Below are 25449 nucleotides of genomic sequence, written 5' to 3' on the forward strand. Positions count from 1 at the left end.
CGTTTTACCCTGTTTACCCCATTAAATGGCGGAATTTTTAAAAATCCTTCATGTGGATTAAGCTTTAGGTTATTATCTTTCAAATAAGCTATAGAAGATTTTTGTATCTCTAATAGTTTATTTTTAATTTTTCATTGAAATTTTTGCCGCGAGAGTGGAACGGGAGAAAATGGCGTCACTTTTTTGTGGTGGCTGCCATGGTTCATCGATTTATAAGACGTTATCACCTCAAAAACAATCAAATTCATATTTTGTACTTTTTTTTGGAGCTCAAATTTATTTCTGATGTTGTTTTTATTTACATTTTTAAAAAACGAATTTTATTTTTTCTCATTTATTTTTTTTTTCTCTTATACATTTACCAAATGTTTTTTAAAAGAGTTTTAAAGATGTTGGTAACTTGAATTCAAAGAGTAATCCAGTCGTGCATATTTTTCTTAAGCAAACATTTAAATGTTCTCACTTGAATAAAATTATGCCTTTCAAAGCAACTACGTCCGAGCCCTACCAAGTCCTACATTTAACTTGTTTTTATGTAAAAACAAAATTCCATTAAAAAAAAATCATTATTTGTATTTGTTAACAATTTTTTTTCCGTGTTTCGTGGTTCATACCCATTTTATTATTAAAATTGAAATTAATTACAATACAAATTTTTTTCTAAAACTTAATTTTATATTATTTACAAAACAAACTTAAAACTACCAAAATATACAAACATTCACATTTATCACAATATTTTACTAATAATTTACTAAAACTTAAATAAATCTGACAAAAAAAAATTAAATTAATTTCATTTATTATACATTTGGTAAGGTGGCGGCTGCTGACTAATTGGTCCGCTTTCAATTCGTTGTACTGGCATAATTGGCAATAGTGTTTTTTCCTTTATGCTGCGTATTTCTTGAAATAATGAATAAATAACAATCCAAGACCACACGAATAAACCTTTGAAACCGAAAACAAATCAATTAAATAACATTATTATCATAAAATAATTACAACTTACAGGTAATAAATACAGCAAACAAAGCTGCTACTATCTCATCTGAGTCAGATGAGAGTGACGCAAAAAGCAATAGCAATAGAACTAATGGAATTGTTATTATAAGTCCAATACCTCTTAATATCAACCAAGGCAGTAACATTATGTGTTTATTCTGAAATTAAGGAAAAATACAAATAAAAATCAATTAAAATTAAATTAAAAAAAAAATCAAGTAAATGTAGAAAATGCGCATAGACTTATTCCGGTTTTGGTTTACAAGTTTAACTTCAAGTATCTGTCAATGAGAATTGGTTACATAAATAAAAAAAAAAAAACAAGGATGTTTGATTAGAGACCGCTCGAAAACGTGTGTTCAACTTGAATTAAATTTTTTTTTTTGTGTTTAATAACTAATCCAAAAAATGCATGTTTTTGAATTTTAATGCTTCAAAAACACTTTCAGAAACTTCAGGACATACTTCAGCATATTAAAAGTGTAGCATAATCAAAACAGTCCTTAAGTCATTTTACTAGTTCAAGTCTCCACAGTTACAACTCACAAGAAACTTACTTGTAATAATCCACCAATAAGTAAAATCGAAACAAGTGCATCGAATAACAGCATTGCCAAAGAAATAATTTCACCATTTAGACTTCCTATAAATTAAATAAGTTACACAAGGTCCTTAAAGGAAATATGTTTTTTTTTTACTTACTCGTAACTTCCGGTCTAAAATCATCATTCTTGAAAAGCTGAACTTTTTCAGGATCAAACAAATAAATACGTTTAATTGTACTACCAATTAAAAGAGTCAATATTAATAGACCCAACCAACCATGTGCATAACCAGCGCCACGCAAATTCATGCAACAACATCCACTGACTTTAAGACCCATCTTATCCAAATGAAGTTTTGTGAAAAAAAAATCCTTATTGAGTTTAGAGTTTAACTGGCTTTTTCTTTGTCTTCGAAAACACCTTACACCTTAAATGAACACTGATCGAATGTAAGCTTTGAGATAACTACTGGAGATAACTTACAACAAGAAAAGTAGTAAGACTAGACAAGTTGGAAAAAGTATCTTTGCTTTATTTGATCGGTAATTGAAAGTTTCAGAAAACAGGGTTGCCATTGTAAGTATTTAAAGTTGTATATGGAGCTTGAACTATTTTTTGGAAAATATCGAATAGGTACATATGTTTAACATAATCAGGCCACATTTTGAATCAGGGTTGTAAAAATATCAATTAAAAAAAATGCATTGAAATTTAAAAAAATATTTACCTATTGCAAGTCAAACAAATTTGCATTATTAAAAAAATATTTAATGCAACTAAAAAAAATAGCATTAAAAAAAATTTGTACTTCAGCCGAAAAATATTTGCATTAAAAAAAATATTTATACATAGGGTAAATTAGGGCATTATGGCATACCTAAGCACAAACTCAAATAACTTTACTATGGACAACAATTTTTATTTCAATCATTTTTTTTTATTAAATTTCATAAAAACGTAACATAGTAAATTAATTATTTAAGAATAAAAATTCAAGCTTTTTAACAAAAAATAAATTAAATTAAAAATAGTCCAAAAAAAACCATATTGCCCTATGTACGGGCAATATGGCTAACCCCATTTACTTCGGAGCCCTTTACTTTTTTTACGTTTATTCGGCATTTCAGAAATATAATTGTAAATAACTTTCATAAAATTAACGTTAAATTGAGGTTATTTTCAAATTAAAAAATTATATAAGTTACTTTTGAAATCAGTTTTACATAAGGGCATTATGGCGCAGTCGGGTATAATGTAGCGCCACAATGCCCTTATTGCATCTGCGCCATATTGCAAAATATACACATATTCACAAAACACCAAAAACCAAACACAATTTTTAATTCATTTAAAATATAACAAGTTATATAACCAAACCAAAACTGTACTCTGCATTCCACTCTTCACAACAAACACGTGCACTGTATAGTTACCGAGATACACACAAACAAAAACAAAGCGATATTATATTGGAACCCAGAACCGGTATATTTTTTTTGTTTTCTTTTTTGTTTGACAAAAAAATAATAGCACTGACCTGCGATTTTCGACGAAGACCAAAGTTTCTGCATTGATTTTATTTAAATGCGAGTATTGGAAGTATGGTAGTTGAGAGGTGCGCCATAATGCCCGGTGCGCCATAATGCCCGAAGTTACCCTACCTACATTTATAGAAATAATTTGCTTTAAAAAAATAATATTGCAACTGGAAAATGTATGCAGAGAAAATAAAATTTTTATTGCAAATAAAAATATTTTGCATTAAAAAAATATTTATTGCAAATAAAAAATTTTCTGCATTGAAAAAAAATCATTAGAAAATGTATGCATTAAATATTTTTTTTTTTAATATTCGTTGAATTTCCTACAATTTTGACTATTTGACCATACATCAGCTCTCTCAATATGGTTAAATAGTAAAAATTAAATGAAATTCGACGAGTATTACACATTTTGCATTGAATTTTTGTTTTCAATGCAGAAAGGAGATGACCCATTTTTCTATGGAGCCTGGGCCCAGGGCGTACACCGATGAGACTAGTATCAAATGAAAGCATTGAGCTCTATTAGTGAGTCAAATATTTTCAAAAATGCTTTTGGGGATTTCGAGATATTTGAGTTGGGGACGGAAAAATCAAAAAAATCGGAAATTTTCGAAACAACTCTTCATAGCATCCGAAATATATAGAATAAAATAGAAAAAAATTATATTAATTTTTTTAAATTAATTTTTTTTGTAAGTTTTTTTTTATATAATATGTTTTTTTTTTAATTAATGTTACTTTTATATATAAAAAATAAAAGGTTATAAACTGAGGATTGCATTTGTGTAAAAAAAAGTGTATGTCATAACTTATTTTTTTGAGATATCAGTCGTTGAAATCAGTGTTACGGAATTTTTTTTCAAAAAAAAGTCTAAGAGCCATATATAAAAAAAATACTGATTTTAGGAAAAAGATATTGGTATCAGTCGAAAGGTATGACCCTAACCTTTCATTTGGTACCAAAATTGTTTTTCTAGGTTCTATAATTCGGATGCTATGAAGAGTTGTTTCGAAAATTTCCGATTTTTTGATTTTTCCGTCCCCAACTTGACTCAAATATCTCGAAATCCCCAAAAGCATTTTTAAAAATATTTGACTCGCTAATAGAGCTCAATATAAGCTTTAATTTGATACTAGTCTCGTCAGTGTACGCCCTGGGCCCAAAAATGATTCATGTCCTTTAATATTTGCAATTATTTTTTTTTTTATTACAAAATAATTTTATTTGCAATAAAAATTTTATTTTCAAATATTTTTTAGCTAAAATGAATATTATTTTTAATGCAATTTTTTTTTAAATTGCAATAAACAATTTTTTTGTTTTTATTATGGTTAATTCACGATGATTGGTAATCCTGTCGATCACTTACATTATTTTTGTTATTTTTAATGATTTTCCCAGCTAATTACTATGCTAACTGCACAGCACATGGTAAAGAACCAGTTCGATGACATAGGGGGTTTTGCGCTTTGGAATTCCCTCACACATTCATAAATTGGTTTGTTGTTTATGTTTTTTTTTTTTTCAATTTTATTGAGAAGTTAGCTTTGGTTCTGAAAGAAAATACTTTTTTGTTTTGATTTTTCCATTGAAATTGTATGTTTAACTTCTATGCAATTCAATTACAAGAAAAGACAGAATGTACCCGCATAATCGATTGACATTGAACAATAGTGCATATTTATAAAATGTGATTTAATGTAGGATTTATTATGAACCAAAAATAGAATAAACCAATATTTCATTCAAGAACAAGTAAAAGTAAGTGATTTTAAATCTTTACAAAAAAGTGAATATAATAATATTAATGCATAATTTACTTCAAAATTTTTTTTTTTTCTATTAAAACATTAGAATTTTTAGTGGAAGTTAAGTATGAATGTGGGTAGAAGATGTGCTGCACCTCTGCCCAAAACAATTAAATGTAAATGTACGGCATTGATGATGTTATTTTTCTGTCACTTACTTATAAGTCAGTAACAATAAACATTAAAGGTTCGTGCTGAAGTGAAATTTTGGAGTGAAAATAATAGATTATTATTTTTTTGTTAAATACCTACTTTTTTTTAGCTATTTTTGTATCTTCGGTCACACGTAACAAAACAGCTTCATTTACACTATGTCACTGTGTACAAAAATTAATGCTCAAATGAAAACAATTTTTCGAAGCACTTTATTTTTTTAAATTTACTAGAAAATCACTCTTACCCGATTTTATTTGGACTTGAGGTTGTAGTATATTCAAAATCGTTTTCGAGTTCTGTTTATATAGGGTGTCTCTTAATAAAGTAAGGATATGTATTTTAAGGGGTGGTTTTCGGGTCTATTGTAAGAAAAAAAAATAGCTTCCACTCTATCTACAAAGTTGATGTCTTAAAACTCAATTTTAAACTCAAAAATCACCAAAATGTCAAAATTTTAAGAAATTTGACAAATAAAAATGATGTCATCAACAAATTTTTAAATGGATTTTTTATTAAAAATTTTTTTTCAGCCCTATCGAGGTATCCGTTTGGAGAATTTTTTTTCCCAATTTGTTCGAAATCGAAGAATTTTCTATCGAGGTATCCGTTCCGACTGACATATCGGAGAATCTTCCGATGAAACATGGCACCCATCAACGCATTGCGATGAAGTGTGTTCAGCAAAGACTTTTTGACAGTTGACAGTTGACAAAATAGTTGCGGAATATTTTCAGAAAAGTTAAATTTCACAGAAATAAAAACATAAAAATGTACATAAATGTGTAGTGTAGATTTTTAAAAAATAGCAACAAAGCCTCAGCAAGAGAGGTTGGTTGAAATTAAGAAGACTTGAACATCACAAGGATTTTTATTTATTAAATAAATCACGCTAGTAGTATGTTTTGGTATGTTCTGGGACAGAGGGTGCAAAGGGTGCCAACAGGGTGCTATCTTAATGCATAAGTGTAACTGAGAGGATGCCATAGTCAAACACAGGGTTCGATTGTACGTGGTTGGTGTGAATGAGAGGGTGCTATGGCAAAGCAATAATTGTGGAAAAGGATCGACGATTTTTGTTTTTGTTTTTTTTTTCTCATTCATTTGCACCATTTTAAAAAACAAAAAGATCCTTTTCCATTGATCTCGCATTATCATCCATAAGCATCAACTACCTGCAATCAGGACGCACATCACGAAGCAGTGTATTTTTATGACTTTTACTCGTACACATTTCAATGCACAATTATTGCTTTGCCATAGCACCCTCTCATTCACACCAACCAAGTACAATCGAACCCTGTGTTTGACTATGGCTCCCTCTCAGTTACACTTATGCATTAAGATAGCACCCTGTTGGCACCCTGTGCACCCTCTGTCCCAGAACATACCAAAACATACTACTCACGCTGACACATGTGTCAAATGAATGCGATTGTATACTTTATTTTTTTTTTTTTTTGTTCAGAAGTGGATACCTTGCGAAAGAAATGTAAGTTCCGATCGGAACGGGCTATCGTTTCGGAACTTTCTCCGAACGGATACCTCGATAGGGCTGATTGTGTTTTAATTTTACTTACGTTGAATTGAATACGTGATTTAGACAAAAATATTAAATGACAACGGCAACACATTAACAGTAGTATGAAATATATATATTTTTTTTTTTAATTTAAAACAAGATTTCAAAATTATTTGAACAACTGATAATGAATTTTCATAAATTAATAAATTTCAATGCAATTTTTTTTTTGTAAAAAGTAATTTCTTTTTTTCTTTTTTGTAATTAAATAAACTTAAAATTAGTTGAAACACAAATTTTCTTAAAATACTAAATGATTTTAGTAATCATACACTCGATAACTTGGTGACGAATATGATGGTGTTGGTTCACGACTTTCAATGTATTGAACAGGCATTTGCCTTGGCAATTGCATTTTTTTCAATAATTTGGCATCCACTTTTCTGCGTATATCTTTGTAAAGTGAATAAAGAGCAATCCATACCCATATACAAAATCCTGTGAAATAAATTAAAAATAAGAAAATAAAATAAACATACTTTTAAAGAAAATTTAACATTTAATTATTCACCTGTAAAAAATGCAAGGAGCAAAGCTTTTAGTACAATTTCTCCTCCAATTGAGTAAGCAGCAAAATGCAAAGCTTTAAAAGCATATTGAATCAGTATTAAAAGTGCAATACCTCTGAATATCAACGAAGGTAATAATCTGTTAGGTTTTTTCTACAAATAAAAAATTAATAAATAATTAAAAAAAATCTTTTAAATGTTAAAGTTTTGAAATTAAAAATTTTATTAAAATTATAAACAGCTAACTTACACACAAAATACCAGAAAGCAACATTCCCGTGAAAAAACCATCACATATGAAAAGCATCAAACAAATTATTTCAAAATTCAAAGTCGCTAATTGAAAAATTAAAAAAATATTTTAAAAAACTTTCTAAAACTTTACAAACAGTCTCTTACTTGGATGTCCAAACCACACAAAAATGTCAAATGAAGAAGAAGGAGATAATATGCTTTCGCCGTCATCGTCATAAAAAATAATGCGTATTAATGTGAATCCGATTATTACAATTGTAAACAAAATGCTCAGCCATCCTTGTACCAAACCAGCGGTACGGATGCTAACGCAATAACATCCATTAAGTCTTAAACCCATTTTTAAACACAATTTATAAGTTAAGTTTTTTAATTTAAAACATCCGCTACCGTAAAATCACGCCGATCAAACGAAAGCTTAACTATAACTACTTTTTAAAACCTCGAACTAAGAAAGACTAACTTGTGGGGTATATTAATAAACAATCGACCGGTAAGCGTAAAGCTTTTAACAAGTATTTCATTGCATCTGTCTTTATGAGAAAAATCAAAATAAAACGTAATTTTCCTGGAACCAAAGCTTACTTCTCAATAAGATCATAAAATATCTAGAAAATAATTATTTTCTATATGAGTATGTAGGAAATTTCTAAGAAACCCCCCAATACGTCATCAAACTGGTTGTTTACAAGTGCTACTGCACGTTTATTGTAATTGTAGGTATTACACTTTTAAAAATGTTTGTAATTGTTATTGGCAAAGTAAGCATTCACACTCTAAACTTTACACGGTTATATTTCAATATCTCCACACACGATTTTCATAAAACTTCACAGTTTTTGTGTCGTATCGACTTCTGCTTTGAGTTGACCTATAGTATCATTGTTATACGTCTTTTGTCCAGTTCCCCTATTATATTGCCTAATTTACTTTGCGCAGAAAAAATCCAACTTTTGAAGTGCTGTATTTCAAGACCTTTTGGGCCTACAGAGCTGCAGTTACACTGAGTTTATATCATTTTTTGCCTTTTTACTTACGATATAGGTACTATAGTTTATGACCATATAACGAAAATAGAAAAAGGTTAATTTTTTCAAAAACGGCTATAACGCTATTGATTAAAATTTGTGCGTGTAGTATTACACATAAGAACCAATTTTTTAAATAAAAAAAATATTTTTTGTACCGTTTTTTTTTGGTTTCTGAATATGTCGTACAAGATAACCTCATTTCAAAGTAAATTTTATTACAAAAGCGTTTATGTAAAGGTAATATTAAAATTTTTTAAAATTTTCAAAAAACGCATTTTTGGATTTTTAAAAAATATTTCAATTTTTTTTTTTTAATCAATTTCTGAAAACGGGTTAGTGAAAAATTTTGAAATTTCGTTTTTTGTGTAAATTAATTTATTTCTTCAAAATGGCATAGGTACCAACTTTTCACTGAAAAGTCCATTGAATATTTGACCATTAGAACCATAAGAAAATTATTTATTTGAAAAATTTCAAATGATTAAAAGCTAGGAAAAAATTCAATAAAAAAACTTTCAAAATTTGTTTTAAAAAGCTTATATTTTGAGTAATAAGCTTCATTTCAACGTGAAACTCAATGAAAGAAGGTCGATGTGTGGCTGGATTTTTATACTCTTTCATATGCAAGAAAAAGTCTTAAAGATTAAGAATAGAAAAGGAGTTTTCTTTTTACATTCGTCTTTGTCACATTTTTTTAACTACAAAATTTTAAGAAAAATGAGAAAAAAGCGTGGGGATTCGGATTTTTGAATCAAAGCTTTATGAATCACCCCAAAAATATTTACCACACTGCTTACTTACTTTCTTACGGTGACCAGTGCTATAAGGTTTCTTCTTAGCACAGTGGTGCCTTTCATGCTTTTTCATGTAAAAAATCACTTTCTTGGCGAAAAGTGATAAAATTTCGAACTTTGAAGGATATTATCATGGCAAATTCGAAAAAGTAGCTGGCGACCAGAATAACCGATTAAATTAAATTTTCTCGTAAAAAGAGTTAAAAATGTGTTCAATAATGGATTCGTGTTTAATTTGTATATAATCGAGGAAGCCAAATTCAATAAATTTGAGAACTAAGTCAATCTACGATGAAAAATACAAAATCGCCTTTTTTGAAAACCATTATTATGCTATTTATTCGATTTTTGTTTTAAATAAGCGAACGTTTTGCCAACTTTTATTTTCATACAAAAATTGATTTTTTTTGTGTGACTTACTAACTATGTTTTAAGGCAAAGTAAAAAGAAAAATTGAATGAGAAAAAAAAAAGAAATTTGGCAGCTTTTTAGTATTCTTCATACTAATATCCTTTAGTGAAATTTCCAAAAAGCATAAAACGCAACACTGTGCCCTACCACTTTTGCAGCGTGAGACTTCTTAAGGACGCGATCGAAAAAAAAAGAGCTTCCAACCTATTGCTATTGAAGTCGTCCGATGCGACGCTCAAAATACTTGCCATGTACCTGTTTTTTAATTCTTTTTTAATACTTCACTTCTAGTATCCAAACATCCAATAAAGTTCATGGGGATCATAAAAAAAATTCTCAAATCATTCTCCTTAGTCTCATACAACATAAAAATATGAGTTGAAAAAAGCCCGCCAAATTATAAAATGTATCTGACCGACTATGACTAGACTATCCATATAATTAATATTCATAGCACAGTTTTATTGTTTTGAGAACTTTGATGTAATAAATTTAATTTAATTTTTAATTTAATTTTGGGAGTAAAGCGATTTTTGGCTCAATTTTTTTAACGAAGAATTCACCTATAAATTAATGAATTTAAATTTTTTTTTTTGACTCAAAGATTCTCTCATTTTTAGTGTTGGCAAGTAGACGTTTTATAGAGGAAGATTTTCGAAGATGATTTTTTTAGTACAATTTTGAACAAATAATGACATCTGTGTTTGCAAAAATTCTAGGGTTTTTTCGTCAACTGCGAATAATTCATATCCATTTTTACCTTTATTTGAGAAATAGTCTGGAAAGTTGTCAATCAATCTTTAGAAAAAAAAAATGTAAAAGATTAATTTTGAGGAGTTTTCCTCGGCAAAAAGCTTTGTTAAAATAGATAGTTTTATACTGACTCTGGCAACCCTTTTTCTTAGGAAGAAGGATCTCAGTGATCTTATAGTATCATCCGCAGTTGTTTTTTAAATCTTCATTTGACCGGTTGCTTTTGAGGGATTTAATGAAAAAAATAACAAACATTTTTTTTGCCATCATGCGTTTGAGAGTAAATGGATGTTGCTGCATGAATCTTCGTACTGCTGGTTTAGCAATTGTTTGTCTAAGTTTTTTTTTATTCATCCTTATGATTGTTAAAAAATTAATATTTATAAACGATCTCAAAGAAGTAAGAACTACCTATTGCGAGAAATCCGTTTACTACAATACCACCATCTATTCCATTTATCAACCAAAAGGTATTTACTTAAAGACCGCACAAAGTTTAATAATTTGTATATTGTCGATATCTGTCAATTTATAGAACCCAACACCAACGTAACAAGTGAAATAGTTTTTTTGATATTTTACTTATTTGATAGTATCGTGATTGGCTTACTTCTTTTTGGAATTATCAAAGTGAGTATAGGTAATGTGTTTATATGTTGTCATTTTAGTACCTAATACAAAAGATACAAAAAAAAACTATACCACGTTTGTTTTAATTTTTGCGAAGATATTTTGACTAAATTGAAGTCCAAGAATAACATTTTTGTTATTTATTAATTTTTGTTTTTTTTTTTTTTTTTTTTTTGAAAAAGTGGATATTTTGGAATCAGAAAGAGAACCATTCTCAAACTAATTATAATAAATTTCTTTCTTTTGTTTACATTTTTTTTTTAGAATATACATAATATGTTATTGCCTTGGTTGATGTTAAGAGGTCTCGCACTTATTGTAGTAACTCCAATTGTTTTGTTATTTTTGGTAGTCTCAATCCCAGAAGGTTTTGTATCATTTTTTATATCTTTTATTTATACATTGCTTGTTGGTAAGTCATGATTTATAATTGTTAAATTGAAAAATGAATTAATTTTTTTTTTCATCTATGTCCAGGTTTGCTAATTTTGTGCTGGATTGTTATTTATTCCCTTTACCATGAAATAAAGGACACAGAAAAGAATAAGCGATCCCAAAATCAAACAGCATAAATAAAATGTTTATGAAAATAGTTTGATAAATAAATTTTTTTAATTTTCAAAAATTTTCATTTTATTTTCATTATCAAAAACAACTTTTCATTTTGCACTCTTAAAACATTTTTCGTCCATTTGAAAGATATTTTTTCTAATACATTTTCAAAGAGTTATGTTATGTATGTATTCGTAAAATACCAGCTAACAATCCAACTTGATACTACTATGCGATTGTTATCTAGAACCCGTTCGAAATAAAAAAAAATTTAGTTCACCTCAGAAATGGTAGGTACAATTAAAACCGGGAAGAGAAAAGCCGATGAAGAGAATATGAAAAAAAGTGGCCACTAAAAATCATTCTGTCTATATAAGAATACAGAAGCTGTGAAGAGCAAATGAGACGATTAAATTCAAACATGGTATTGTATTTGTATTTTTGGAGATTTTATAGAAGTAATTTACCAATTTTAGAAAAGAAAAAGTTGTTAAAAAAATAAAAAATTAGTTTTTTAAATATGTTCATCTTTATTTTTGTTTTGGAAAATCATAATTAAAGATTTCTGGCAAAAAATCGTTCTCAAACATTCTTGTGAGCATTTAGTTGATTTGCAAGTATTGTACCTACCTATAATTTACTGCCCGAATTTAATTTTTTTTTTAATTTTGATTTTTGGATAATTCCAATGATTTATGTATTTCACTGTTTTAAATAAAATATTTAGTAGGTACTAAATTCCTAAAACTAAAAGAATGTACATACCTTTCATATCATAGGATCATTTTTAACTGAGATAATATCGAAAATCAATAATTTTTCACAACTTAAAAAATTTCTTTTTTTTTCTTCATTTTTTTTACTTTTTTAACTTGAAAATGTTTTAACATTCAGAATATCGTAAAAGTGTTTTTAATATTAAAGACGCGAAATTTAATCGTCAACGTTTTTTGTATAACCAACTTTTTTACCTAGAATGAACAAAAGTCGAGATATTTAATAAAAACTAAAATCCAAAATGGCGGCCAAAGGGTGAATTTCACGAGTGTGAAAATCAGAGCTATGGTATTCTCTATCAAATGAGCAAAAAACTTTTTGGGGGTGGTACAAACTGCTCTGTATTTTGTATGAATCAACCATGTATAATGCATTTTTTTTTAAACTAACCTAAATTAAAAATGCTTGTTTTCAAAAAAAAAAATTGTGGTTTTTTACTACAAAACCTTTTAAATGAATATTTTTGTAACTTCCTTTAGATTGGCAGTATTTTAAGACCAACAAAATTTATTTTTTAGCAGCATATAGGTACCTAATAAAAATATTGTTCAAATAGAAAAAAAAAAAAATAATCCGGAATTTTGTACGAGTCTATTCGAATTCGAATAAAATAAAATGTACGACTGGGGTCGCACGTACTTGCTCTTATAGTAAAAGGAAATCTTATTAAAGCTTTTTACCGAAAAAAAATTAGAGAAAATTTAAATGTTTTTAAGGAATTTCATAAGTACACTGAAAATAATAAATTTCGTAAAATTACGAAAATCGTTTCATACACTACATTTTCGTTGGCCCAACGAAACTTTCGTTGGCTCAACGAAAATATGTAATTTTTCGTAATATGAAAACCTTCATCAATTAATGAAAACGTTTCATACACTTTTTTCTCCCTATTTAGTGCCAAAAAATCCAATTTAATGAAAAGATTCATCACTTAACGAAAAATTTCATACTCATTTTAAAGAATAAAAATAAGAATTTTTTCCTTACTTTATCAAAGTTTTAATTAAGTAACGAAAAAATTCATTGACTTATGAAATTCAACATTAACTAACGAAAATCTTCATAAGTTTATGAAAACAAATAATTGTCCTATGAAAATTCTTCATCGGCTTATGAAAAAATACACCAGTTAACGAAAAAAATCGTTGCTTACAAAAAAAAAAAAAAAAAAAACGTGGACTTGGGTGCATTTCTGTTTTAATGATAAAAAACTTAATCTTACTGGATATAGTTCACATTAGGTTTTTGTTTAAAAATCTATGTAAGTTGAGCCGAATATAAACAATATTTGCGTATTGACAAGGTGTCGTGAGACACTCACGATAAGTCAACGCCAATTTTTTGTTTGAACTAAATTAAATAAATAATTTAACAAGTCCAATTAAATATAAAAAGGAAAATGAATGAAAAAATTCGTAGCTTAACGAAAAAATTCGTAATTCTACGAGAAGAATGTAAGAATAATCTACCACAAAAATAATTTAGACAACGAAAAGTTTCGTTAGCTAACGAATATTTTTTCGTAATTTAATTAAAATATTCATAAAATTTACGAAAAACTTCGTTGGCTTGCGAAAGTTTTATTTAAATTTTACGTTAATTGATGAAAAAATTTCGTAAAGTGATGTATAAATTCATTAATTCTCGATCAAAAATTTGTATGAAAAATTTCATTAAAATACGAAAGTTTTCGTTAATTGATGAAGTTCTTCATTAACGTATGAAACCCATTTCGTTGAGCCAATTAAATTTTTAATCGGCTGAAAATTAATTAAATTTTCGTTGGCTCAACGAATTTTTTCGTTGTATTTACGTAAGGATTTGGTTCAGTGTAATGTTTAAAAAAAATAAAATCGGTTTTTATAATTAATTAAACACCTATTCAAATGAAATTTAACACAAAATCAAGTATGCAATTTGATTTTTTGCATAAAAAATTAATTTTTAGAAAAAAAAAATTCGAAAATCGTTAGAACCGTTTTAAAAAAGAATAATTTTTTATATACCTACATATAAAATTTTCAAAAAAAAGTTGGTACGCCATTTTTAAGAAAATATTATTCAACACATAAAAACGAAATTTCAATAAAATTCATAAAACCGTTTTCAAAAAATCGATTTTTCAAAAAAAAAATTTTAAATATTTTTTTAATAATCCAAAAATGTGTTTTTTTAAAAATTTTAAACAATATTTATTTTAACGTTTTTGTGTAAAAATTTTGATTACTACCAAGTTTGCAGAAAATCGCTTCAGTAGTTTACAGACGGATATTCAAAAAACAGTGGTGGAATCTCTGATGACTTCTTTAAAACAAAATATTAAATACAATTTTTAAATATTCGAGACTTTATAATCTCTTTCGATTGTAGTCTCGTCCAAAATAATTGTCAAATAATTTTTTTTTTAAATTCCGTACTAACACCCTCCACAAACTTTGCCTATTTCAGCTAGTATCCAAAACATTCAATGAAGTTCATAATGATCATTAAAAAATTCCGAAATTTTTTTCATGCTCTTATCTTCTAAGTCTCATACAACATAAAAATATCATACAAATACATAATGTGTATAAGACTCTTACTCATTAATAAGTTTTTAAACATGCCCTTCAAAGTATAGAATGTACAGATGTATCTGACTCATTATACAATACACATGTTTAGTTCACACATACCTGTATTTCATATTCATTGCGTAGTTTTATTATTATAAGCGATGTTGGCTCAACGAATTCGGCTAAAAATGTTTTAAATTTTTTTTGGAACTGGAACATGCGCAATCCCCTTTTGTTTAGTGTTGACAAGTAGACGTTTTTAATAGACATGTTGTTGAAGACAACATGTGTTCGAGAGATTAAACTATCTACTGGAGCGATTTTCTTCAAACTTGGTGTAGTAAACAGTTTTGAGTGATTCCCTAGAGGAAGAAATTGAAATTTTATTTTAGGACCAAAACTAACGGTACCTGTCATGTAACGGAAATAGAAAAGTTAATTTTTTTTTTAAAACATCTCTAACAATTTTGATTACAATTAAAAAAAAAAAAAAATAAAATATTGTTTTATACCGTTATTAACGAAACATGTCATAGAACTCTTTTTTTATATTTATGAATTTCTCATGAATGAACTAGCCGATTTCAATCAAAATTGTTAGAGAACATTTTTAAGATAGTCGTTATATAAAAATTTTACAAAATTTTCAAAAAAACACAAACACAAAAAATGTTAAAAATCAATTTTAGGGAGTTTTTGTTTTTTTTTTTCAGCAAAGCTTCCATGAGTATTGAAATAAATTTTCACTTTTTTAACTGACTCTGGCAACCCTGTTTCATCGATTAAAATATCTACCATTTCTTCTCTCGAAATTCAAACTTATCAGCAGTACTTTTTTAGATTTTCATTTGATCGGTTGCTCTGAGGCTTTTAAAGAAATAAATAAACAAATAATTTTTAGGGGTTGGTGACGTCATGTGTTTGAGAGTAAATGGATGTTGCCGCGCGAACCTTCGTAATGCTGGTTTAGCAATTGGTTGTCTATGTTTTGCTTTAACTATCCCTGAAATTGTTAAACAATCAAAATATATAAATGTTCTCCAAGGAGTGTTTCCTTCCAATTACTCCAATACCACCGATTACAACAATGCCACCATCCATTCCAATGATGATAAAACAGATGGTATTTAAAGAGCGCACAAAGTTTGATAAGTTGTATCTTGTAATATTCTATTCATTTTCATAGTAACCAACATCACCAGCGAAACAGTTTATCTTGTATTGTTCTTATTTGATTGGATTACGCTAGTCTCACTTCTTTTTGGAATAACCAAAGTGAGTATTATTTTTATTGTAGTTGTCGTTGAACTACAAACACCATCTCATATCTATTTTACTTTTGCTAATATACTTTAGTTCTACTCAATTCCCAAAATAACTTATTTGTTTTTAAATTTCTTTTCTTGTTTACATTTTTGTTTTTAGAATAAACATATTTTGTTATTACCTTGGTTGATCCTAAGAGGTCTCACACTTATTGTGGCAACTCCAGTTGTTTTGTTTTCATTGGTAGTGGCATTCTTTGACGGTTTAATATTATCAATTTTGATATCTTCGGCTTATACATTGGTTATTGGTAAGTCATTATAGCTTTATTTAACCCTCTGTTGGCACACGGGTGCGAATTTGGCAAGACAAAAATAAAAAAATAAGGATTTTTCAAAAAAGTGACCACAAAAAAGTCTCTTTATAACGGTGAAAGTATTTTTTTTTTTTTGAATTGTAAATACAATATTCAAATTCCTCGGAAAATTCTACATCAATTTCATGCATGATTCTCTATAAAATATTGAGACTGAAAAAAGTTCTAGCGACGTGAAAAATTACAAACCAAATTCGCACCCTTGTGCCTATCACGTCACAAAAAGAGGTGTGCCTATACAGAGGGTTAATGTTAAATTAATTTCTCTTACTTTTTTGTTTTTTTTTTTTTGTATGTGTATAGGTTTGCTGTTATGGTTTTGGATTGTTATTTATTCACTTTACCATGAAATAAAGGACACGAAGAAGTATAAGCCACCTCCAAGTCAAATAGCATAATAAACATTTATCAGCTGTTCAGGAGATGGACTATCAATTATATTTGATAACAAATGTTTTACACCAATTTTGTAAAATAACTTTCAAAAGCTGTTTTTATCAAAATCGAAATTTAAGTTTTTTTTTGAAAAAATTTAATGTTTATAACCTTTTGCGAGTTGACTCGTGTTTAATTCGAATAATTTGAAAAAAAAAAAAATAATAAAAAAAATATTCTTAAAAATTAATTGTGTTTACTTTAATCCATATTATTTGTGAAATTATTGAATTTTGGGTAATTTTTTATTTTAATGGATTTTTGATAAACTGAATTGGTTTTTTTAATTTTTAACCCAGTAGTCCTGATTTTGTTGGAAAATTCGCGTTTTCAACCCCTTGAAAACTATATAAGATTAATTTTTTTGACAACTAAATTTCAATAAAAATTACTACAAAATAAAAACTCAGACAAAAGTAAAAGTTCCCTAAAAGAATGTTTATATGACATTTTATTTCCATACATTCGTTTACTTTTAAAAGCTTTAAGGAAAAATAAGGCAATCGCTTTTTGTACAAAGTCAAGTAATATAAAAGCGGTAAATACTCGTAAACACAATATTTATTTAAATTGAATTTTTTTCAAAGATCAATTTTTTTGGAGTGATAACGTCTTATAAATCGTTGAACCATGGCAGCCACCACAAAAAAAGGAAAGGCCATTTTCTCTCGTTCCACTTGAAATTTTTAGCAGTGCGGAAAAAATTTCAATTAAAAATTAAAAATACAAAAATATTCTATAGCTTATTTGAAAGACATTAACCTAAAGTTAAAATACGAATGAAGGATTTTTAAAAATTCCGTCATTTAAAAGGGTAGAACGCAACGTTGTAGAAAGTTAATTTTTTTTGTATCGATAAATAAATTTATTGTAAGACTGACAATAGTATTGAAAAAAATCTAAAAAATTTCAAAACCAAGTTATAAATGGTTTTTTAAAACTAAAACATGAGGTAGACCTTTGACAAAGTAGTGATTATAGGCAGAGGAATTTTTTTTTGAGAATTTTAAAAAGGTCATTCGAAAGATAATAAAAAACAAGTTAGGGTCTATTACGGATTCTTTTTAAGTCTCTGCGTTTCGAAATATGCATTTTTGAAAAACACCTACTTTTTTTGGGGTATTTTTCGGTGAGTTTTTATTTTTTTAAAAAATTTCAAACTTATAAAACATGCAGTCTATAATCGTCATTTTTGACCGAATAACGGAAAAAACAAGTTCTTTTGTCCCAAGTTTTTGACCATTTTTAACTGTTTTTTATTCATTTCTTTTTTTCTTGAACAGTCTAATAGATGAAATTTATACTGTATAGATAATATTTCATAATATTTCATGAGCGATATAAATATTTTGAGCTGAAATAATTGGCTTTCAAATGGTATAAAATTTATTATAGGTTGTTTTATAAAAAAAAAGAGTGTGTGTACACATGTACACGCGACTGAAGTTATACTTCTCATTCAGTATATGTAAATGAATTTCATTTGATATTTTTAATTTCTATTATTAAATTAATTAATCCACACATCGTTTTTTTACATTTTTATCAAGTGAGCAATAAATTAATTCTTTCATCCTCCTTGCGTCCATGTAGTTTTCAATTTATTCTGTGAAATTTACACATGTTGTGCGGTTCAGAACGTACGGTATACGCTTAACGAAACTAAATGAATTGAGCATAAAATGTGCGATATGGTTATTTTATGAGAATTGTGTGTGCTTCAGCACTAGTAGTAGCAATATGGAACTTGCAGAGTTGCTACAAAGCTCAAAAGTGAGCTGAGCTCAGCTCACAGCTCAGCTCAAATTTTGAGCTAGCTGACTTTTGAGCTATGTACCATAGCTCAGCTCATTTGAGCTGAGTTGAAAGTCAGCTGAGCTGATGGTTGAGCTGAGCTGTTGGGTGAGCTAAAGTAAAGTGAGCTGAGCTGAGCTGTGATGGGTGAGAGGATACATTGATTTTTATTTGGAAAGTACCTAGGTATAACATTATTGAAGATTAAACAAAAAATGCCTGAATCCTTCAAGTTCTACTAGACTGATTTCGATGAGAACTCGATTACGTGGTATAAAAATTAAAGTCAAGCTGCCAGAGGCGTACGTTGAGTTGATATAGAAAAAGAACAAATTATATAGAAAATAAGAACAAATAAAAAAGTACGTAGGTATACAGCCTACTTTTTTTTATGGGACCCCTGATGTATCATTTGTTGGTCGCTAAGATTATTTACGCAACACTTTTTGTGGCAAATAATATATAGGTAATTTTTTTTTCAAAAAACTGATTTATTTTTTTGCGATCCCTGAGGTATGTGACTGGCTACCAATATAATTTGTCTCTCTTGTATCCGAAGTAATTCATGTCAAATAACTTATCTTTAAGTTGCCAACTCTGCATTGTTTCCAGTCGAGGCCCTGGCATGGCACCGCCCCGCTTGCCCCAAAGGTGTGTACGCCCCTGCAAGCTGCCTACACCAATTAACGCTCCTGGTATATAAAGAACATCCGCTTTGTTAACATTTGCATTTAATGTCTAGAAAAATAGGTTGATCACAAAATAAATCTATTTTACTCCTGGAAGCATAAAAGGTATGAATATGAATATCATTTTTCGAAGTTATGTTTTAAATTAATTTTTCTTGTTTTTCTTTTCAACTAATAAATGTGAAATAACTATATTTTAAATTTTAAGGTTATTTTTTTCTGAGTTTTTATTATTTTTTGGTTTCTTGAATATGATATAATAATCAATTTTGAGTATGTGTATGTTCTTAGTAAAAAATTAATAAAAAGCTATGTTTTATCTATTCATTACAACGAAAGTAATACTTCTGTGCAAAAGTGCACCTTCCATGTTCAAACCTGCCCCACTTTTGAACATAAGAGTTATATTGGTTAAACATCAAAATTTTACATATATCAATATTTCGTCTAACTATCCAAATGTTATTTGAAATCGAAGTTCAATGTTAATGTTTATTGTTAGTAAACTTTATAGATCAAGAAAACGAACATATGTATTTCGTTCAAGAAGTTGCGAAAGCAAAAATTCTTCAAATGTGTCCCACTCTCCCCTATAATTCTAAGTCGGCTAAAATTGATTTGGCAAGTTTTGACCCTCCAATGCCCCTCCCCAGGGTCCGGACAACTAAAATATTGTGTAGTCATTTGCGATACATATGTGCCCATGATTATGAAAGTGGACTAAGTCACTTTTTGCATTGTTTAAAGAAAAACTTAAAAAACAATTTTCTTATAACGATTTAATTATATTTCTTTTATGAAATCACTAGAGGAGAAATAAAGAAATTTATTAACTGCAATTTCGCTTTCAAATAAACTTTACCCCTTAAATTAGAATTATTTTAAGGCTAGATTTGAGGGCATTTTTAGGAGTGACTTAGTCCACTTTTAAATTAAGGGCACATATATGTACAAATTTTCATTACGATACGATAATTGGAAGTAGGCTAAAATTGATTTGGGTCTTTCGACCCCTCAATGCACCTCCCCAGGGTCCGGACCAATAAAATATTGTGTAGTCATCTGCGATACATATAAGTACAAAGTTTCATTTCGATACTGTGACTAGAAGTAGGCTAAAATTGATTTGGGTCTTTCGACCCCTCAATGCACCTCCCCAGGGTCCTGACCATTAAAATATTGTGTAGTCATCTGCGATACATATATGTACAAATTTTCATTTCGATACGATAATTGGAAGTAGGCTAAAATTGATTTGGGTCTTTCGATCCCTCAATGCACCTCCCCAGGCTCCGGACCAATAAAATATTGTGTAGTCACCTGCGATACATATAAGTACAAATTTTCATTTCGATACGATAATTGGAAGTAGGCTAAAATTGATTTGGAGTCTTTCGACCCCTCAATGCACCTCCCCAGGCTCCGGACCAATAAAATATTGTGTAGTCACCTGCGATACATATAAGTACAAAATTTCTTTTCGATACTGTAACTAGAAGTAGGCTAAAATTGATTTGGGTCTTTCGACCCCTCAATGCACCTCCCCAGGGTCCGGACCAATAAAATATTGTGTAGTCATCTGCGATACATATAAGTACAAAGTTTCATTTCGATACTGTAACTAGAAGTAGGCTAAAATTGATTTGGGTCTTTCGACCCCTCAATGCACCTCCCCTGGGTCCGGACCAATAAAATATTGTGTAGTCATCTGCGATACATAAGTACAAAGTTTCATTTCGATACTGTAACTAGAAGTAGGCTAAAATTGATTTGGCGTCTTTCGACCCTTCAATGCACCTCCCCAGGGTCCGGACAGCTAAAATATTGTGAAGTCATCTGAGCTACATATTTGAACAAATTTTCATTTCGATACGATAATTGGAAGAAGGCTAAGATTGATTTGGGGTGTTTTGACCCCTCTATGCACCTCCCCAGGGTCCGGAGCAATAAAATATGGTATAGTCATCTGAGCTGGATTTATGTACAAAGTTTCATTTCGATACGATAATTTTAAGTAGGCTAAAATTCATTTGGGATGTTTCGACGTCACTTTTGCAAAGAGTGACGCACATCGCTTTTCAAAAAACTGACGCGCGTCACTTTTTCAAGAACTGACGGGCGTCACTTTTTGAGAAATTGACGCGGGCGTCATTTTTTGAGAAAATGACGCAGGCGTCATTTTGTGATAAATTGACGCGGGCGTCATTTTATGAGAAAATGACGCGGGCGTCATTTTATAAGAAAATGACGCAGGCGTCATTTTTTGAGCAAATGACGCGGGCGTCATTTTATGAGAAAATGACGCAGGCGTCATTTTGTGATAAATTGACGCGGGCGTCATTTTATGAGAAAATGACGCAGGCGTCATTTTAAGAGAAAATGACGCAGGCGTCATTTTGTGATAAATTGACGCGGGCGTCATTTTATGAGAAAATGACGCGGGCGTCATTTTATGAGAAAATGACGCGGGCGTCATTTTATAAGAAAATGACGCGGGCGTCATTTTATAAGAAAATGACGCAGGCGTCATTTTTTGAGCAAATGACGCGGACGTCATTTTATGAGAAAATGACGCAGGCGTCATTTTGTGATAACTTGACACGGGCGTCATTTTATAAGAAAATGACGCAGGCGTCATTTTTTGAGAAAATGACGCAGGCGTCATTTTTTGAGAAAATGACGCAGGCGTCATTTTTTGATAAATTGACGCGGGCGTCATTTTATAAGAAAATGACGCGGGCGTCATTTTTTGAGCAAATGACGCAGGCGTCATTTTTTGAGCAAATGACGCAGGCGTCATTTTTTGAGCAAATGACGCGAGCGTCATTTTATAAGAAAATGACGCGGGCGTCATTTTATAAGAAAATGACGCTCAAAAAATGACGCCTGCGTCATTTTCTCATAAAATGACGCCCGCGTCATTTTCTCATAAATTGACGCCCGCGTCATTTTCTCATAAAATGACGTTCGCGTCATTTTCTCATAAAATGACGCCCGCGTCATTTGCTCAAAAAATGACGCCTGCGTCATTTTCTTATAAAATGACGCCCGCGTCATTTTCTCATAAATTGACGCCCGCGTCATTTTCTCATAAAATGACGTTCGCGTCATTTTCTCATAAAATGACGCAAGCGTCATTTGCTCAAAAAATGACGCAAGCGTCATTTGCTCAAAAAATGACGCCTGCGTCATTTTCTTATAAAATGACGCCCGCGTCATTTTCTCATAAAATGACGCCCGCGTCAATTTATCACAAAATGACGCCTGCGTCATTTTCTCATAAAATGACGCCCGCGTCATTTGCTCAAAAAATGACGCCCGTGTCATTTTCTCATAAAATGACGCCCGCGTCATTTGCTAAAAAAATGACGCCCGCGTCATTTTCTCATAAAGTGACGCCTGCGTCATTTTCTTATAAAATGACGCCCGCGTCATTTTCTCATAAAATGACGCCCGCGTCATTTGCTAAAAAAATGACGCCCGCGTCATTTTCTCATAAAGTGACGCCTGCGTCATTTTCTCATAAAATGACGCCCGCGTCATTTTCTCACGCCCGCGTCATTTGCTCAAAAAATGACGCCTGCGTCATTTTCTTATAAAATGACGCCCGCGTCATTTTCTCATAAAATGACGCCTGCGTCATTTTCTCATAAAATGACGTCCGCGTCATTTGCTCAAAAAATGACGTCCGCGTCATTTGCTCAAAAAATGACGCCCGCGTCATTTTCTCATAAAATGACGCCTGCGTCATTTTCTCATAAAATGACGTCCGCGTCATTTGCTCAAAAAATGACGTCCGCGTCATTTGCTCATAAAGTGACGCCTGTGTCATTTTCTTATAAAATAACGCCCGCGTCATTTGCTCAAAAAATGACGCCCGCGTCATTTTCTCATAAAATGACGCCCGCGTCATTTGCTAAAAAAATGACGCCCGCGTCATTTTCTCATAAAGTGACGCCTGCGTCATTTTCTTATAAAATGACGCCCGCGTCATTTGATCAAAAAATGACGCCCGCGTCATTTTCTCATAAAATGACGCCCGCGTCATTTGCTAAAAAAATGACGCCCGCGTCATTTTCTCATAAAGTGACGCCTGCGTCATTTTCTCATAAAATGACGCCCGCGTCATTTTCTCATAAAATGACGCCCGCGTCATTTGCTAAAAAAATGACGCCCGCGTCATTTTCTCATAAAGTGACGCCTGCGTCATTTTCTCATAAAATGACGCCCGCGTCATTTTCTCATAAAATGACGCCCGCGTCAATTTATCACAAAATGACGCCTGCGTCATTTTCTCATAAAATGACGTCCGCGTCATTTGCTCAAAAAATGACGCCTGCGTCATTTTCTTATAAAATGACGCCCGCGTCATTTTCTCATAAAATGACGCCCGCGTCATTTTCTCATAAAGTGACGCCTGCGTCATTTTCTTATAAAATAACGCCCGCGTCATTTGCTCAAAAAATGACGCCCGCGTCATTTTCTCATAAAATGACGCCCGCGTCATTTGCTAAAAAAATGACGCCCGCGTCATTTTCTCATAAAGTGACGCCTGCGTCATTTTCTCATAAAATGACGCCCGCGTCATTTTCTCATAAAATGACGCCCGCGTCATTTTCTCATAAAATGACGCCCGCGTCATTTGCTAAAAAAATGACGCCCGCGTCATTTTCTCATAAAGTGACGCCTGCGTCATTTTCTTATAAAATGACGCCCGCGTCATTTTCTCATAAAATGACGCCCGCGTCATTTTCTCATAAAATGACGCCCGCGTCAATTTATCACAAAATGACGCCTGCGTCATTTTCTCATAAAATGACGCCCGCGTCAATTTATCACAAAATGACGCCTGCGTCATTTTCTCATAAAATGACGCCCGCGTCATTTGCTCAAAAAATGACGCCTGCGTCATTTTCTTATAAAATGACGCCCGCGTCATTTTCTCATAAAATGACGCCCGCGTCAATTTATCACAAAATGACGCCTGCGTCATTTTCTCAAAAAATGACGCCCGCGTCAATTTCTCAAAAAGTGACGCCCGTCAGTTCTTGAAAAAGTGACGCGCGTCAGTTTTTTGAAAAGCGATGTGCGTCACTCTTTGCAAAAGTGACGTCGAAACATCGCAAATGAATTTTAGCCTACTTAAAATTATCGTATCGAAATGAAACTTTGTACATAAATCCAGCTCAGATGACTATACCATATTTTATTGCTCCGGACCCTGGGGAGGTGCATAGAGGGGTCAAAACACCCCAAATCAATCTTAGCCTTCTTCCAATTATCGTATCGAAATGAAAATTTGTTCAAATATGTAGCTCAGATGACTTCACAATATTTTAGCTGTCCGGACCCTGGGGAGGTGCATTGAAGGGTCGAAAGACGCCAAATCAATTTTAGCCTACTTCTAGTTACAGTATCGAAATGAAACTTTGTACTTATGTATCGCAGATGACTACACAATATTTTATTGGTCCGGACCCAGGGGAGGTGCATTGAGGGGTCGAAAGACCCAAATCAATTTTAGCCTACTTCTAGTTACAGTATCGAAATGAAACTTTGTACTTATATGTATCGCAGATGACTACACAATATTTTATTGGTCCGGACCCTGGGGAGGTGCATTGAGGGGTCGAAAGACCCAAATCAGTTTTAGCCTACTTCTAGTTACAGTATCGAAAAGAAATTTTGTACTTATATGTATCGCAGGTGACTACACAATATTTTATTGGTCCGGAGCCTGGGGAGGTGCATTGAGGGATCGAAAGACCCAAATCAATTTTAGCCTACTTCCAATTATCGTATCGAAATGAAAATTTGTACATATATGTATCGCAGATGACTACACAATATTTTAATGGTCAGGACCCTGGGGAGGTGCATTGAGGGGTCGAAAGACCCAAATCAATTTTAGCCTACTTCCAATTATCGTATCGAAATGAAAATTTGTACATATATGTATCGCAGATGACTACACAATATTT

At 30.8% G+C, this 25449-nt stretch overlaps 4 protein-coding genes across 7 annotated transcripts in view; 2 read left to right on the forward strand and 2 right to left on the reverse strand.

Annotated features, from left to right (window-relative positions):
* LOC129921111 (pre-mRNA splicing regulator USH1G) overlaps positions 1–25449 on the forward strand; it is a 522815-nt gene that overhangs the window by 463996 nt on the left and 33370 nt on the right. The gene's annotated exons all lie outside the window — the stretch shown is intronic.
* LOC129921125 (uncharacterized) lies at positions 661–2024 on the reverse strand. The gene is made up of 4 exons (XM_056002813.1): positions 1708–2024; positions 1563–1648; positions 1013–1163; positions 661–951 (listed from the first exon to the last, which is right to left on the reverse strand). The coding sequence occupies exons 1-4, from the start codon at positions 1886–1888 to the stop codon at positions 797–799; spliced, it is 573 nt and encodes a 190-aa protein (XP_055858788.1). The 5' UTR covers positions 1889–2024; the 3' UTR covers positions 661–796.
* Positions 6798–7885, reverse strand: LOC129921120 (uncharacterized). Its single transcript, XM_056002807.1, has 4 exons — positions 7547–7885; positions 7398–7483; positions 7150–7300; positions 6798–7076 (listed from the first exon to the last, which is right to left on the reverse strand). Exons 1-4 carry the CDS (start codon positions 7740–7742, stop codon positions 6898–6900), a joined length of 612 nt encoding a protein of 203 aa, XP_055858782.1. The 5' UTR covers positions 7743–7885; the 3' UTR covers positions 6798–6897.
* LOC129921130 (uncharacterized) lies at positions 15713–17136 on the forward strand. Its single transcript, XM_056002818.1, has 4 exons — positions 15713–16031; positions 16095–16183; positions 16334–16484; positions 16854–17136. The coding sequence occupies exons 1-4, from the start codon at positions 15824–15826 to the stop codon at positions 16946–16948; spliced, it is 543 nt and encodes a 180-aa protein (XP_055858793.1). The 5' UTR covers positions 15713–15823; the 3' UTR covers positions 16949–17136.

Source organism: Episyrphus balteatus, chromosome 1 (genome assembly GCF_945859705.1).
Source record: "Episyrphus balteatus chromosome 1, idEpiBalt1.1, whole genome shotgun sequence".
In the NCBI taxonomy this organism is placed as follows: domain Eukaryota; kingdom Metazoa; phylum Arthropoda; class Insecta; order Diptera; family Syrphidae; genus Episyrphus; species Episyrphus balteatus.